This window comes from Canis lupus, chromosome 21 (assembly GCF_011100685.1).
Source record: "Canis lupus familiaris isolate Mischka breed German Shepherd chromosome 21, alternate assembly UU_Cfam_GSD_1.0, whole genome shotgun sequence".
Taxonomy (NCBI): domain Eukaryota; kingdom Metazoa; phylum Chordata; class Mammalia; order Carnivora; family Canidae; genus Canis; species Canis lupus.
In genome coordinates, this window is record NC_049242.1 from 29,384,745 (window position 1) to 29,400,714 (window position 15,970).

The 15,970-nt window shown below is 34.0% G+C and overlaps 2 protein-coding genes across 2 annotated transcripts; both read left to right on the forward strand.

The window, feature by feature from the left end:
* The first annotated feature begins 1,026 nt into the window (after positions 1–1,026).
* On the forward strand, positions 1,027–1,902 carry OR52N4K (olfactory receptor family 52 subfamily N member 4K). Its single transcript, NM_001388992.1, is given in 1 exon segment — positions 1,027–1,902. A coding segment is annotated over 1 exon segment (876 nt).
* Positions 1,903–11,856: 9,954 nt separating this feature from the next.
* Positions 11,857–12,816, forward strand: OR56B2 (olfactory receptor family 56 subfamily B member 2). The gene is given in 1 exon segment (NM_001017522.1): positions 11,857–12,816. A coding segment is annotated over 1 exon segment (960 nt).
* Positions 12,817–15,970: the final 3,154 nt, after the last annotated feature.

Below are 15,970 nucleotides of genomic sequence, written 5' to 3' on the forward strand. Positions count from 1 at the left end.
TGTGTTTATCAAGAAATAATAGTAGAAATGTTTTTTTTATAATTTTGAAATTTTAAATTATTTTCATATATCTACACTAAATACTAAGAAAACTAAAGTATTAGCAAAAGGAAAAATATGAATTGAGAAGAAAATATAGTCATCATATCATGTGACAGCAAGGGATAAAACCTATATTATATAAAATTAAACATGTAATACAAATTTTAACAAAAACAATTTCAAGAGAAAAAGGAAGAAAAAGCAGCCTGGACATATTATTTAGAAGTGCAAAGGTTAATACTAGTAGAGAGCTAAAATAAGTAATTATGACCAACTGTGAGAGGATAGACTTCAACAGTTGGAAAGATGGACCTGAATTTTTTTTTTTTTTGGACCTGGATTTTTTTTTTCATTATTAATCTATAGTACTATTTCTACACATTTTTATGGCAAAATTTACAAGAATTAATTTTTTAAAAATGGTCAAAAAGGGTTTAGCTTTGGTATTGTATATCAGTACATAGACATGAAAAAGCTTCTTCTAAATAGTGTCTCAATTTATTCAATTACAAAATTGCAGATTAATAAAAAATACTTCCTGGACTTGTAGTGAGGATTAAATGAGTCAATATTTGTAAAGTTCTTAGAACAATATTTAGTATAGCATAAATATGACCCAATAAGGGCAAAAACATTTTTGACACTTGCTAGTTTCTGGGCTCTAAGATATATATTGTGTCTACACCACAGGAACAAATATTTCTTTAAATGTTCTCTTAAGGAAAACTTCACCGATCACTTTTCCAATGACCTAATAGATATGGTGAGAATGTTTTTGTTGTTATTGCCTTTACGTGTTCTCTCATGTATGAAATATTTGGTTATTTGATATTAAAATGCACACTTGACAGAGAGAAAAAGGAAGAATGAGAGAAAATATGGCTAAAATTAAAAAAAATTTTTTTCTAATATTGGAGGATCAGAAAACAAAACCCGAGGAATACACAAAAATCTAAGTTGTTTAATGATTATAACAGCCTGATCATGTCAATGCTGAACCAAACAGTCCTGACCCCAGTCTCATTTATTCTTAATGGGATCCCAGGACTGGAAGACATGAACATGTGGATTCCCTTCCCATTATTCTCCATTTATATTGTGGTTATGGTAGGGAATTGTGGGTTGCTTTACCTCACCTGCTATGAAAATTCCCTGCACAGGTCCATGTACTACTTCTTTGCTATGCTTTCCCTAACTGATCTTGTTATGTGCACTTCTACAATCCCTAAAGCTCTCTGCATCTTCTGGTTCCATCTTAAGGAAATCAGCTTTAATGAATGCCTGGTCCAGATGTTCTTAATCTATGCCTCAATAGGGATGGAGTGTGGTATGCTCATACTCATGGCCCTGGACTGCTATGCGGCCATCTGCTACCTTCTGCACTACTCAACTATCCTCACCAATCCTGGCATTGCAAAGGTTGGGCTTGCTACTTTTCTGAGAGTAGTGATGCTTGTCACTCCCTTGACTTACATCATCAAGAGACTACCCTACTGTAGAGGGAATATACTATACCATACCTATTGTGACCACATGTCAGTAGCCAAGTTATCCTGTGGAAATATCAAGGTCAATGTTATCTACGGACTGATGGTTGCCCTCCTATTTGGTGGCTTTGACATCCTGTGCATCACAATCTCCTACACTATGATCAGCCTCTCTTTAGCAGATGCTCCACAGAAGGCCTTCACCACTTGCACTGCCCATATCTGTTCCACTGTTTTCTCCTATAGCCCAGCCTTCTTCTGCTTCTTTTCCCACTGCTTTGGGGGTCACAAGATCCCTCCTTCTTGCCACATCATTGTGGCCAATATTTATCTGCTCTTGCCTCCCACTATGAACCCTATGCTTATGGAGTGAAAACCACGCAGATATGAGACTGTGTCATAAAGATCCTTTTGGGTTCTATGAACATCAAATCCCACATCTTATGAAAAGGATATTTGTAAGGGAAGGGAAGAGAAAGGAAGGAGAAAAGAAACAAAGAAGGGAAGGGCATCTACAGCAGGAAATATGGGGAAAGAGATACTTCTATTGTCTGTTAACTCGGGGTCTAATAGTGCCTTCTTGAGAGTACCATTTTGTCCATGAAAAGGGAGGGTGTTGAGTGGTGCATTCTTGTTAAGTGTCTTCGGAATTTCAATGTCATTGGCATCCCCACAACTTTTTATGTGAGTTTTTCATCTCCTCCGTGAAAGACTGGTATCATCATTAACCAGGTTTCTGCAAACAAAAATATAAGAAGATGATTGAGGGATATGAAATCAGCTATGATGGATGCCTGATGGAAGGCAATCATCCACAACCAGAATCCAGTTTGCCCTATTTCCAAATAGCAATCATAATTTCCAGTTTGAACAATATTGTCACTTGGATTTGCTATATTTTAAATTAATTGCAAAGATTGAAATTTTGACTTCCTTGTCAATTTGGATGCCTTTTTATTTCTTTTTATTGTCTGATTGCTGAGGCTAGGACTTCTAGTATTATGTTGAACAACAGTGGTGAGAGTGGACATCCCTTAGGGGTCGTGTTCCTGACCTTAGGGGAAAAGCTCTTAGGTTTTCCCCATTGAGGGTGATATTCACTGTGGGCTTTTTGTATATGGCTTTTATGATATTAGGGTATGTTCCCTCTACCCCACACTGTGGAGAGTTTTAAACAAGAAAGAATGCTATATTTTGTCAAATGCTTTTTATGCATGTATTGAGAAGATCATATGATTGTCCATTAATGTGGTGTATCATATTGTTTGATTAGCAGATGTTGAACCACCCTTGCAGCCCAGGAATAAATGGTGAATAATCCTTTTAATGTTGGATCCCATTGGCTAGTATCTTGGTGAAAATTTCTGCATCCATATTAATCAGGGATATTGGTCTGTAATTCTCCTTTTTGGTGAAGCCTTTGTCTGGTTTTGGGATCTAGTGGGAATGCAAGCTGGTACAGCCACTCTGGAAAACAGTATGGAGGTTCCTCAAAAAGTTAAAAATAGAGCTAGCCTATGACCCAGCAATTGTAATGCTAGGTATTTACACAAAGGGTACAAACATAGTGATCCAATGGGGATCAATGTTTATGGGGGTCCAACATGGGGGTTGAATATTTATAGCAGCAATGTCCACAATATCCAAAATATAGCAAGGGCCCAGATGTCCATCAATAGCTGAATGGATAAAAAATATGTGGCATGTATATCAGAATATTACTCAGCCATCAAAAACCGAAATCTTACCATTTGCAATGGAATGGATGAAACTAGAGGGTATTATGCAACTTACTGAATAAGGGAAGGTATTTGCAAATGATATATCTGATGATAGCTTAATATCAAAATATAAAAAGAACTTACACAGCTCAACACCAAAAACACCAATAATTATATTTTTAAAAATGGGCAGAGGACCTGAAGAGACTTCTTTTTTCCAAAGAAGACATATGGATTGCCAACAGACAGACATATGAAAGATGCTCAACATCACTTATCATCAGGAAAATACAAATTAAAACCACAATGAGATATCACTTTACACTTATAATAATGGCTAAAATAAAAACACAAAAAGTAACAAGTGTTAGAGAGGATGTAAAGAAAAAGGAGCCCTCATGCACTGTTGCTGGGAATACAACAACAGCGACTTGGTGCAGCCACTGTGGAAAATGGTATGGGGTTTCCTTAAAAAATTAAAAGTAGAGTTATCATATGATTTGGCAAATTTCACTTTTTGGATTTACCCAAAGAAAACAAAAACATTAGTTCAAAAATGTATGCACTTCTATATTTATTGCAGTATTATTTACAATAGCCAAATTATGGAAGTAACCCAAGGGTCTATTAATAGATGGATGGATAATGAAGATGTGGTATTCATTACATGTATGTGATATTATGGAATATTCCCCAGCCATAAAAAAGAATGAAGTCTTGCCCTTTACAACAACATGGATGGATCTTGAGACTATAATGCTAAGTGAAATAAGTCGGTTAGAGAAAGATAAATACCATATTGTTTCACTCATATATATAATTTAAGAAACAAAACAAATGAGCAAAGAAAACAAGAGACAAACAAGCAAAAACACCCTTAAAAATAGAGAACAAACTGGAGGTTTTCAGAGGGGAGATAAGTAGAGAGGTACACAAAATAGATAAAGGAGATTGAGAGTACACTTATCTTGATGAGCACTGAGAAATGTATAGCATTGTTGAATCATTATATTGTACATCTGAAACTAATATAACACTATTAGTTATACTTGAATCAAAAAATAAAATTATTCAAACAGAAAAAACATAGGGAGATTTTACATTATGCTTTTCCTTAAAAACAAAACACTTCCAGGGCACCTGGATGGCTCAGTCAGTTGAGTTTCTGCCTTAGGTCTAGGTCATGATCCCAGGGTCCTCCGGGATCCAGCCCTGAATCAGGTCTGTCTGCTCACCCAGGAGCGTGTGTCTCCTTTTCCCTTTTCTGCCACTCCATCTAATTGTACACACACACTCTCTCTCTCTGTCAAATAAATAAATAAATAAAATCTTAAAAAGAAATAAATAAAACACCCCCCCAAAACACTATCAAAAAGCTTTCTTTAAAGAGAAATCTATCCTAAAAGGTAGACATTTAAATACATTTATGCCTGAATGTAATAAGAGCTTAGCTCCATCAAAGCCAGATTAGCTAAATGATATGATTTCAAAACTTTTCCCGAATTACATTGCTGGATTTGACTGATCTCAGACTGACTTGGGATTTATGGCTCTAGGGAACTGGCTTTCTCTCCACAAGGCAGGCCCCTGAGTTTCTCTCTGTTGATTATAAAATCCTTAAGTCCACCTGCAATGCCCATACTCCATCTATGTTTATCCTGAAGTCCACTACTTGAGACAAGCCAAGTGCAGCACCCCCATAGTAAGTACATATCTAGGGGCAGAGCCAGTCTTTTCATCTTCTGCAGAGATTTTGGGATGCCTTCTTTAGAAGAGAAGTGCAACTGCATCATAATCTCCAGTGACCCAATAGAAATCATGAGGTGCACTTTGCCAAATCAACTTAGATTGTGGAAAATTTTACCAAACTTGGTAGGACAAAAATACCCTAATATGTCAAAAAAAAAATCACAGGAATTTATGTTAATACTGATATTCTTTAGAATCATATTCACTGTTTTGTCAATTCTCTTTTATTAGATACTTCACGTCTTTACAATTCTTCAGAAAATTTTCCAAAATCAAAATTTAGTTGGCTGTTTCAGAAGTTGTCAGCCTCCTTTGGGTTTCTATACATATTCATACTCATGTTTTTCTTAGCTTTTTAACTCTTAATAATGTGCCTTATGGTATCAGGCCCTAATGACTACTGTCCTGACTGAAGAAGACAAACCATCCAGGACCTCACTTAAAATGACCACATAAATATTAATTATCCTATTTTGTAAGGATTTTACTTTATGTTTTTAAGATTTTATTATTTATTCATGAGAGACAGAGAGAGAGAGAGGCAGAGACACAGGCAGAGGGAGAAGCAGGCTCCATGCAGGGAGCTGGACGTGGGACTCAATCCCAGGTTTCCAGGATCACGCCCTGGGCGGAAGGCGGTGCTAAACCGCTGTGCCACCGGGGCTGCCCTATCTTGTAAGGATTTTAATAGAATTTAAGTCTTAACCAAACCCAGGAACTAGAAACGAATTATCTCATTTTATAGTTTGGAACTGAGGATCCCACAAGCTAAGGTAATTTTTCAAGTCTTTCAAGTATTTTTTTCCAAAGCCACATGGGAAATGCAGCTTTTCCCAAAGCCGCATTTTCACTCAAAATAGTTGAATGCTGAACTATAAGAACAAGACATTTCAGTGTGGCTTACAATAAGAAACTGTGTAATTGAAAGGACACTCTGTTCCTCCTAAATGTCTGGCAAAATATATTCATTTTTAACACAAATCAGTGAATAAATAAATATAATCCACTGTAAGAATACATTACACTGTATGTTAACTAACTGGGATTAAAATAAAAAGTTAAAAAAAAAAACCAAAGTCAATGCAAATGGAAAAAAAAAAGAAGAACACATTACACAGTTGTCTTCCAAATAATTTTTCATGTTTTAAAAAGTTTGTCTTAAAATTCCTGGTATTTCAATCTAGATGATTTTATTTTGAACTTTTTTTTTTTTGTTTACTAACACATTAGCCTCTGGATCTCCAGTATATTGATGAATGCAAACTGAGGTAGTGGGCACCACTGTCTTGTTGATTTAAATAACTTGTCTTTGAATCTTGCTAGATAATACTTGCCAAATTCCTTTTTAAATAGCTATTACGTTTTCAATAGGTAGATGATAGATAGATAGATAGATAGATAGATAGATAGATAGATAGATAGATAGATAGATGATAGATAGATGATAGATAGATAGATGATAGATAGATGATAGATAGATAGATGATAGATAGATGATAGATAGATAAAATCAAATACTTCTCTGACACAACTGACCTATACTTCTCTGACCTACTGACTTCTGGGTGTATGTCTAGACAAATAAAAAATAGTGTCTCACAGACATATTTATACATCCATGTATAATAGCAGCATTATTCACAATAGCTAAAATATAGAAGTAACCCAAAGGAACACCGACCAGCGAATGGATAGCAAAATGTGGTGTGTGTGTGTGCGCGTGCTCATGTGTGTGTGTATGTGCAGAATGGGATATTAAAAGAGGAGATTCTGAAATGTGCTATATGGGGATCCCTGGGTGGCGCGGCGGTTTAGCGCCTGCCTTTGGCCCAGGGCGCGATCCTGGAGACTCGGGATCGAATCCCACGTCGGGCTCCGGGTGCGTGGAGCCTGCTTCTCCCTCTGCCTGTGTCTCTGCCTCTCTCTCTCTCACTGTGTGCCTATCATAAATTAAAAAAAAATTTTGAAATGTGCTATATGGATGGACTTGAGAACATTATACTGAATGAAATAAGCATTCACAAAAAGACAAAGACTGTAAAATTCCACTTAAATGAGATATTTAGTAGTCAAAAATTATAAATACAAAAAGGGTGGTGGCCAGGGGTTGGGGGGAGGAGAGAATAAAAAGTTATTGTTTAATAGTTATAGAATTTAAGTTTCATAATATGGAAGGAGTTATGGGAATGGATAGTGGTTGATCACAATAGGAATTCATTTAATGTCATTGAACTGTGCATTTTAAAATGGTTAAGGTAATAAATATTTTATTTAGGTTTTACCACAACAAAAAAAAATGAAGAGAAGGTACAGACTATATATTCTCTGCCCCCAAACATACATTTTTAAAATAATATTTTAATGTAGTGAATTATAGCTAATATATTTCTAATGCTAAGTTATATTTGGTATATATATCTATTTTTGCATGCTGCATAGATTTTCAAATATTTGAAATTTATAATCAAAATAGTCCTAAAACATTTCTTTTTGAAATGTGTTTGCCAGTTTGAAACTGTCTTAGTTAAGCTGTTAGAAGGTTTTCCTCTTTTTATTATTCCTCGAATAACTACGTAGGATAATAATTATATCTTCTAAGAAGTAAATTTTGTTTTAAGATTTAACTTAAGAGTTAATATTAAATCCTCTGGCAAATTCTTCTGGTATTTTACACATTTTTAACTTCTGTTTCAAATTATTTATCTGTTTAGTCAATATACTTTTATTCTCCTTAAGATACTGTACAGTTTCAGGGATACCTGAGTGGCTCAGTCAGAGTCCTGGGATCCAGCCCAACATGGTTTTCCTCAATCAGCAAGGAGTCTGCTTGTACCTCTGCCCCTCCCCTAGCTTGTGCTCTCTCCCTCCCTCCCAAATAATAAAATCTCAAAAAATATAATTTACAGTACCTAAGTGTTTAATTTTGATTCATAAACTCACTATAACCTCTAATATTTTAAAATAATTTTTCCAAATGCCTAATCTCAACTTTTTGTTTTCAATTGAATATCTTAGATTGTGCCTATTTTTTTAAATTTAAGTATAATTAATACAGAATTTTACATTAGTTTCAGATGTACAATATAGTGATTTGAAAAGTCTGTATGCTATCCTTGCTCAACACAAGTGTAGCTACTGCCACCATACTTTACTATTACAATACTATTGAATATATTCCCTGTGCTGTGCTTTTCATCCCTGTGACTTATGCATTCCATAACTGGAGGTTTGTATCTCCCAGTCTCCTTTACCCATTTTTTGCTCATTATCTTATCCACAAAATTGTGCCTATTTTATGACTCTTTAAATATATCTTTCATTTTTTTGAGAATTCTTATTTTTCTTATTCCACTACTGTGCTGCCTTACTTTTTATTGTTTTCTTTGTTAAATCTGAAGTTAGTTACTATCATGACTTGTATTAACTGATTACTCTAATTCTTGTCTGTAATATGTGCATTTAAAGTTACAGATTTATTGAATGTTTACTAAACTTACAGATTTATTAACATATTCCCAAAGTTTTAAGTTTCTCATTATTATTCTATTCTTTCTTTTTCACAACTTCAATTATTACATTATATTTGAAATATTTATTGTTTAATACTATTACTAAATCTTTCCAAATATATCCATCTCTTTTGTCTCTTTTATGGTCTGTGTGATACTAACTTTTTGTTACTTCTCATTTATGATCTAGAACATGACTGATATTGTGTGCTTAAAATGGTCTGTAATCTATTTTTTCATGTAGGTTTATACATAAACTATTTGATATAAAATTGTTAATACTGATATAGATTTATATTATTATAAATTTTGTTTGCATATTTGTTTCAAGAAATATATTTTAGGGCAGCCAGGTGGCTCAGTGGTTTAGAACTGCCTTCAGCCCAGGGCCTGATCCTGGAGTCCCAGGATTGAGTCCCACGTCAGGCTCCCTGCATGGAGCCTGCTTCTCCCTCTGCCTGTGTCTCTGTCTCTGTCTCTGTCTCTGTCTCTCTCTCTCTGTCTCTCATGAATAAATAAGCAAAATCTTAAAAAAAAAAAGAAATATATCTTAAAATTTCTTGTCCATCTTAACTTTAAATTTGTAATTTTCTACTTGAAATTCTTTCAAGTTAAGATTAGGTGTTTAGAATCAGATGAGTCACAAATATTATATTATCTTATCAATTGTTCTATACCTCAGTATATAATTATTATTTTTAACTGCACTAAGTGCTATAAAAATACATGGTACAGATTTATTAAATTGTTTTGTCTAAGAATACTGGATTCATTTTACACATGTGCTTTCCAACATTGTATTCCTAGTATCCCTATTATGCTGAGTGAAGTAAGTCAATCAGAGAAGGACAAACATTATATGTTCCCATTCATGTGGGGAATATAAATAATAGTGAAAGGGAATATAAGGGAAGGGAGAAGAAATGTGTGGGAAAAATCAGAAAGGGAGACAGAACGTAAAGACTGCTAACTCTGGGAAACGAACTAGGGGTGGTAGAAGGGGAGGAGGGTGGGGGGTGGGAGTGAATGGGTGACGGGCACAGGGGGTTATTCTGTGTGTTAGTAAATTGAACACCAATAAAAAATAAATTAAAAAAAATAAAGCTACTAAACCTAAAAAAAAAAAGAAAGAAATAGTATGTAGTTTTTTTTTAAAAAAAATTAATCTGAAAATGCCTTCTTTAATTGGCAAATGTACTCTATAATAATTATTGCATTTGTAGATGTAATATGAATTGTCTTTATGCTAATACACATTATTTTATTTTTTGATTTTATTTTGGTTTTGACAAAATATCTGTTATTCTTTTCTAACCCTTTATTGTTTTGACATGATTCTCCCTTACTATCATTCCTTTACATTCTTAACATACAGTCATATGTTAATATATGTGTTGATACTTCAGACTCCCTTATGAATAATGCAAGAATCATAGGCATATAAGCTGTCTAATCCTCTTCTAATATTCATTCATATTACAAATATGTACAGAGTGTTTAAGTGTCAGGCTCTTGGAGTAAACCAATGTTATAAATGACACAAATACCATGCATGCCTTTGCTTTCTGAGGAGATAGGTATATTGACATAATGAACTAGAATATATATCTTTGATCCTTTAGAAAGTTAGAAACTGTCTTTTAAGTAAAGCCTAAGCTATTCCATTGCTCTGAACTGATGAAGGAATCTCACTATTAGTACTGAAAATAGCATGCCCAAAGCTATTTCTCTTCTTAAGTGTGAGTATTAAGATACCAAAACACAGACACTAGAGCTTTTATCCTATATAGTATATCTTCAAACTATTATGGCATCAGTTTGCAATCTTAAAAATCTTAATTAAATTTATCTTTTCATTTCATTCTCAGGCTTTTTTAATTTCAAATTTTGTATATTTGTCAAAATATTGTATTTTCTCAACAATTAAAAATTCTTAGTTACATCTTAATTGATTTTCTTAGTTCATTATCTTATAAGGAATATAGGATGCCATTATCTGGATTAGATGAATATACCCACCAGACTGTATCAACATTACCTTTCTATATATAACTTTAATTCACAGTAATTTTTAAATATATTTTACGTTGTATCCTTAATATATGAAATACTCAAGAAGAAATAGTTAATAGCACACGTTTTGAAGGAGCATACAATATAATCTGCCTTCATTTTAAAATTAAAATATTAATAAAATACTGTATCAAAAAGTGTCTTATATAGAGAGTAATTTGATTTTATCAGAACTTCTCAGCAAAACATTGATCCCAAACTCATTAGATCGTCAGTTTTTGGGATTTTTTTTCACTTCTGCTTTATTAATTATAATGTGACTGTCTAGACTTTTTTTTTTGGTTTTTATTTATTTTATTTTATTTTATTTTATTTTATTTTATCCTTTTAAGATTTTATTTATTTATTCATGAGAGACACAGAGAGAGAGAGAGAGAGAGAGAAAGAGAGAGAGAGAGAGAGAGAGAGAGATTGAGGCAGAGACACAGGCAGAGGGAGAAGGAGGTTCCATGCAGGGAGCCCAATGTGGGACTGGATCTGGGTCTCCAGGATCACACCCTGGGCTGAAGTCAGCGTTAAACTGCTAAGCCACCAGGGCTGCTCCTGTCTAGACTGTTTAAGCCATGTCCAAATAGAGGAAAGTTACACAGAACCAGAAAGAACAGACTTCAAAATACTAAGATTTCCAAACCATATTATCGCTTTCATAGTTGCAAGGCTTTAGACAGCTAACCAGCATTTTGGACAACACTGTACTGTTTATAAAATTGACATACTAACTGATTAATGCTATCTGATCTAATGCATTTTAATAACAATTAAATAGTTCAGAAATAATCAAGTCTATGAATAAAGGAAGTTTATATGTATAAACATATATTCTATAACCTAATCTGTCATCTGAGAAGACTCAATGCTTGAAAGCCTCTATTCTGAGACTTGCATTTGGTCTACAAAGAAAACAATCCATTAGCAAAGTCAAACTTAAAGACCAGGCTATAATATCAGATGGTTTTCTTTTTGTCAAGCTTCCGTGACTTATTATGGAATACAATAAACATGATCCAGATTACTATAATGTTCTATTCCTCAACAATGAGACAGTAGAAATCTTATGAACCACCTTATAGAGTGTTTGTGATGATTAAATGACTTACAATATAAAATGCACAGTTCCAGTTTCACAATAATATCCCATAAATATTAGTAATGGAATGAGAATAATGAACATGAATCTCCCCTTCAGTATCATCAACCTAGGTAATTCCTTTTCAAATATTGTCTAAGTGTCTGTTCAACATAGTAACTTCAAATATGTTTTTCTCTTAGTGAAGGATGTTCCAGGATCTTAGACATTCCAACATCTCTAAGTTCCAGGTCTCTGAGTTCATTCTGATGGGATTCCCAGGCATTCACACCTGGCAACACTGGCTCTCCCTGCCCCTGGCACTACTTTACCTCTTAGCTCTCACTGCCAACATCCTTATCCTGATTATCATCAAACAAGAGGCTACACTGCACCAGCCTATGTACTATTTCTTGGGGATCCTGGCTGTGGTAGACATGGGACTGGCTACCACCATCATGCCCAAGATTTTGGCCATCTTATGGTTCAGTGCAAAGGCCATCAGTCTCCCTGAGTGCTTTGCTCAGATGTATGTCATACATTGTTTTGTGGCCATGGAGTCAGGTATCTTTGTCTGCATGGCTATAGACAGATATGTAGCCATTTGCCAACCACTACGTTATCCATCAATAGTTACTGATTCTTTTGTCATCAAGGCAACTGTGTTCATGGCACTCAGAAACAGTCTGGCCACCATCCCAGTGCCAGTGTTGGCTGCTCAGAGGCACTACTGTTCCAAGAACCAAATTGAGCATTGCCTATGCTCTAATCTTGGAGTCACTAGGTTATCCTGTGATGACAGGACAATCAACAGCATCTACCAGGTTCTTTTGGCCTGGACACTGATGGGGAGTGACCTGGGTTTGATTTTCTTATCATATGCTTTGATACTTCACTCAGTGCTGAAGCTGAATTCAGCAGAAGCTGCATCCAAAGCCCTAAGTACCTGTACTTCTCACCTCATTCTAATCCTGTTCTTCTACTCAGTTATTATAGTCATTTCCATCACCCACAGTGCAACAATGACTCTTCCTCTCATCCCAGTTCTGCTTAATGTACTACATAATGTTATTCCTCCTGCCCTTAACCCTATGGTATATGCACTCAAGAACAAGGACCTCAGGCAGGGCTTCTATAAGGTTCTGAATCTGTACAACAAAGGTAATTAACACTGAGAATGGGCTCATTTAGATAATTCTCCTACATATGTTTAATTATATTTGCCAATCATTACACATGGCTGAAGATGTAAGAAACATATACCCTGGCAAATTTTCAGTTAAGACTCTGTGGTGAAAATGAAACTTCAAAAACAGAAGCGAACTAATATTTGAAATTTTGGTTCTCAGGAAAGACCTTCATCATAGCACAATGATGTTGATTGTCTCAAGGAATCTATGGGAAAAGAATTACCTAGTTGCCCTGGCTAGAACTTTAGACAATATTGAGTAGGCATGATTTGAGCAGATATCTGCCAATATCTTCTTTTTAATTGGAGCATTTAATCCATGTACATTAATTTGTTTACTGATAACATAGGTCTTACTCCTGCCATTTGTCTTTTTGCTTTTTAATGTGTCATATCTCTTTAAATGGACAATGAATTGGAATAGATATTTCTCTATAGAAGATGTACAATGATGATCAACCACATGAAAAGATGCTCAACATCATTAGTCATTAGACAAATTCAATTAAAAAGCACAAGATAGCACTCAATCCCCTAAACTGGCCTTAATTCTGTGTTATTGTAGTTGTTATTGAAGTATAATTAGCATACAGTGTTATATTAGTCTCAGGTATACAATATAATGATTCAATAATTTTATACATTGTTATAGATCTACCCCCTCTCTATTACCTTCCCTCTGGTAACAACCAATTTTTTCTACATACTTAAGAGTTTGTCTCCATTTTCTTTGTTTGTTCATTTGTTTCTTAAATTCTTTATATAAGTGAAATCATATGGTATCTGTCATTCTCTGTCTGCCTTATTTCTCTTAGCATTATACCTTCTAAGTCCATCCATGTTGTTGAAAATGGAAAAATCACATTCTTTTTTATGACAAGCAATATTTCATTGTATATATACACTACATGTTCTTCATCCGTTCATCTATTGATAGGTACCTGGGTTGCTTCCATATCCTGGATATTGTAAATAATATTGCAAAAAAACCCATACAGGTATATATATATATATATATATATATATATATATATATATATATATTTGAATTTATACTTTCATTTTTATTGAGTCAATACCCAGTAGTGGAGTTATGAATTATTTGGCAATTCTATTTTTAATTTTTTGAGGAACCTCCATACCGTTTTCCACAGTGACTGCACCAATTTGCATTCTTACCAGAGGTTTTCTTTTTCTCTTGTACTTCAAAAACTATAAAACACTGATGAAATAAATTGAAGGTAACACAAATAAATGGAAAGTTATTCCATATTTACAGATTGGAAGAACCAATATTGTTAAAATGTCCTTACTATTCAAAACGATCTATACATTCAATCCAATGCCTATCAGAATACCAACATCTTTCAAAGAACTAGAATAAATAATCCTGAAATTTGTAAAAGACAACAATAGACCCTGAATAACAAAGCAATCTTCAGGAAGAAGAATAAATCTAGAAGTATCATAATTCTAGTTTCAGGATGCAGTGCAAAGCTGTAGTAATCAAAACAGTATGGCACTGGCACAAGAATAAACATAGATCAATGGAACAGAATGGAGAACCCTAATTGTAACCCATATTTATATGGTCAGCTAATCTATGCCAAAAGAGGCAAAATATTCAATGGGGAAAAGATAGTCTCTTCAACATATGGTACTGGGAAAACTACATAGCTACATGCAAAGGAATAAAACTGGACCACTTTCTTACATCCTCCACACAATCAACTCAAAATGGATTAAAGACCTAGTTGTGAGACCTGAAACTATAAAACTTCTAGCAGAAAACTTAGGTAGTAATTTCTTTGAAATTGGCCTTAGCAACTTTTTTCTGTATATGTCTCCTCAAGAATGTAACAAAAACAAACAAATTGTTGGAACTATACCAAAATAAAACTCTTTTAAAGAATAAAGGACACATCAACAAAACAAAAAGGCAACCTATTGAATGGGAAAAGATATTGGATATTCACCAAAAAAGGGTGAATAGCCAAAGTATGAAAAGAACTTAAACAACTCAACACCAAAACAACACATATTCTGATCAAAAAATAACTTTAATTCTTTTTAACTAGCTAGTATTACTGCTAGTTAATCACACACTGCTTGTGGGAGTATAAAAATCATTTAGGAGATGTGAAAACAGTGAAAATTACTCAAAAAGTTGAACACAACTAGCATATGACTTAACAGTTCAACTCCTTAGTATATATCCAAAATAATTGAAAACACACCTTCTAACAACTTGTATATGAATGTTCATAGTAGGATTATTAGCGAAAAAATGGAAAGAACCCAAATGTTCATCAGCCGCCTAATGAATGAACAGGCTGAGGCATATTCATACAAGCCACAATTATTCACCCATAAAAAGAATGAAGAAATGTGGATACATGCTATTTCAGAGATGAAATTTGAAAACATTATGCTACATGACAAAAGTCAAACACAAAAATTATATGTTTGTCAATACAATTTTAGGTGTTTGGTTTTTTTTTTAATTAAGTAGGCTCCATACCCAACATGAGGCTTGAACTCACAACCCTGAAATCAAGAGCCACTTGTTTTACCAACTGAGCCAGTCAGGTGCCCCAAATGTTACACTTTTTATGATTACAGTTATTGAATGTTCAAAATAAGTAAGTCCATTGAATCAGAGAGCATAGTAGTTTTGCCAGGAGCAGGAGAGAAAGGGGAAAGGGGAATTACTGTTTGACGATTATTGAGTTTCCTTTTGAGATAATGGAAATGTTTTGGAATTATAAAGTGCTGATGAGAATGTACTAAAAGCCACCTGATTGTACATTTTCAAATGATTTAATTGGGTAATTTTATAGTATGTGAATTTCATTCCTCAAAAAAAATTAAATGGAAAAAGTGCTAAAAATGTCTTCTACATATATATTTGTTGCACCATTTCTAGCAACATTAAAGAAACATATATGTCTAAGAATAGGAAATGGTTTAAAAAGTGTGTAAATACATATTATGTAATGTTATTTCATCATAATATTACCAAATAATATTTGGGTTTTTAAAAAGATTTTATTATTTATTCATGAGAGATACATAGAGAGAAAGAGAGAGACACAGGCAGAGGGAGAAGCAGGCTTCATGCAGGGAGCCCGATG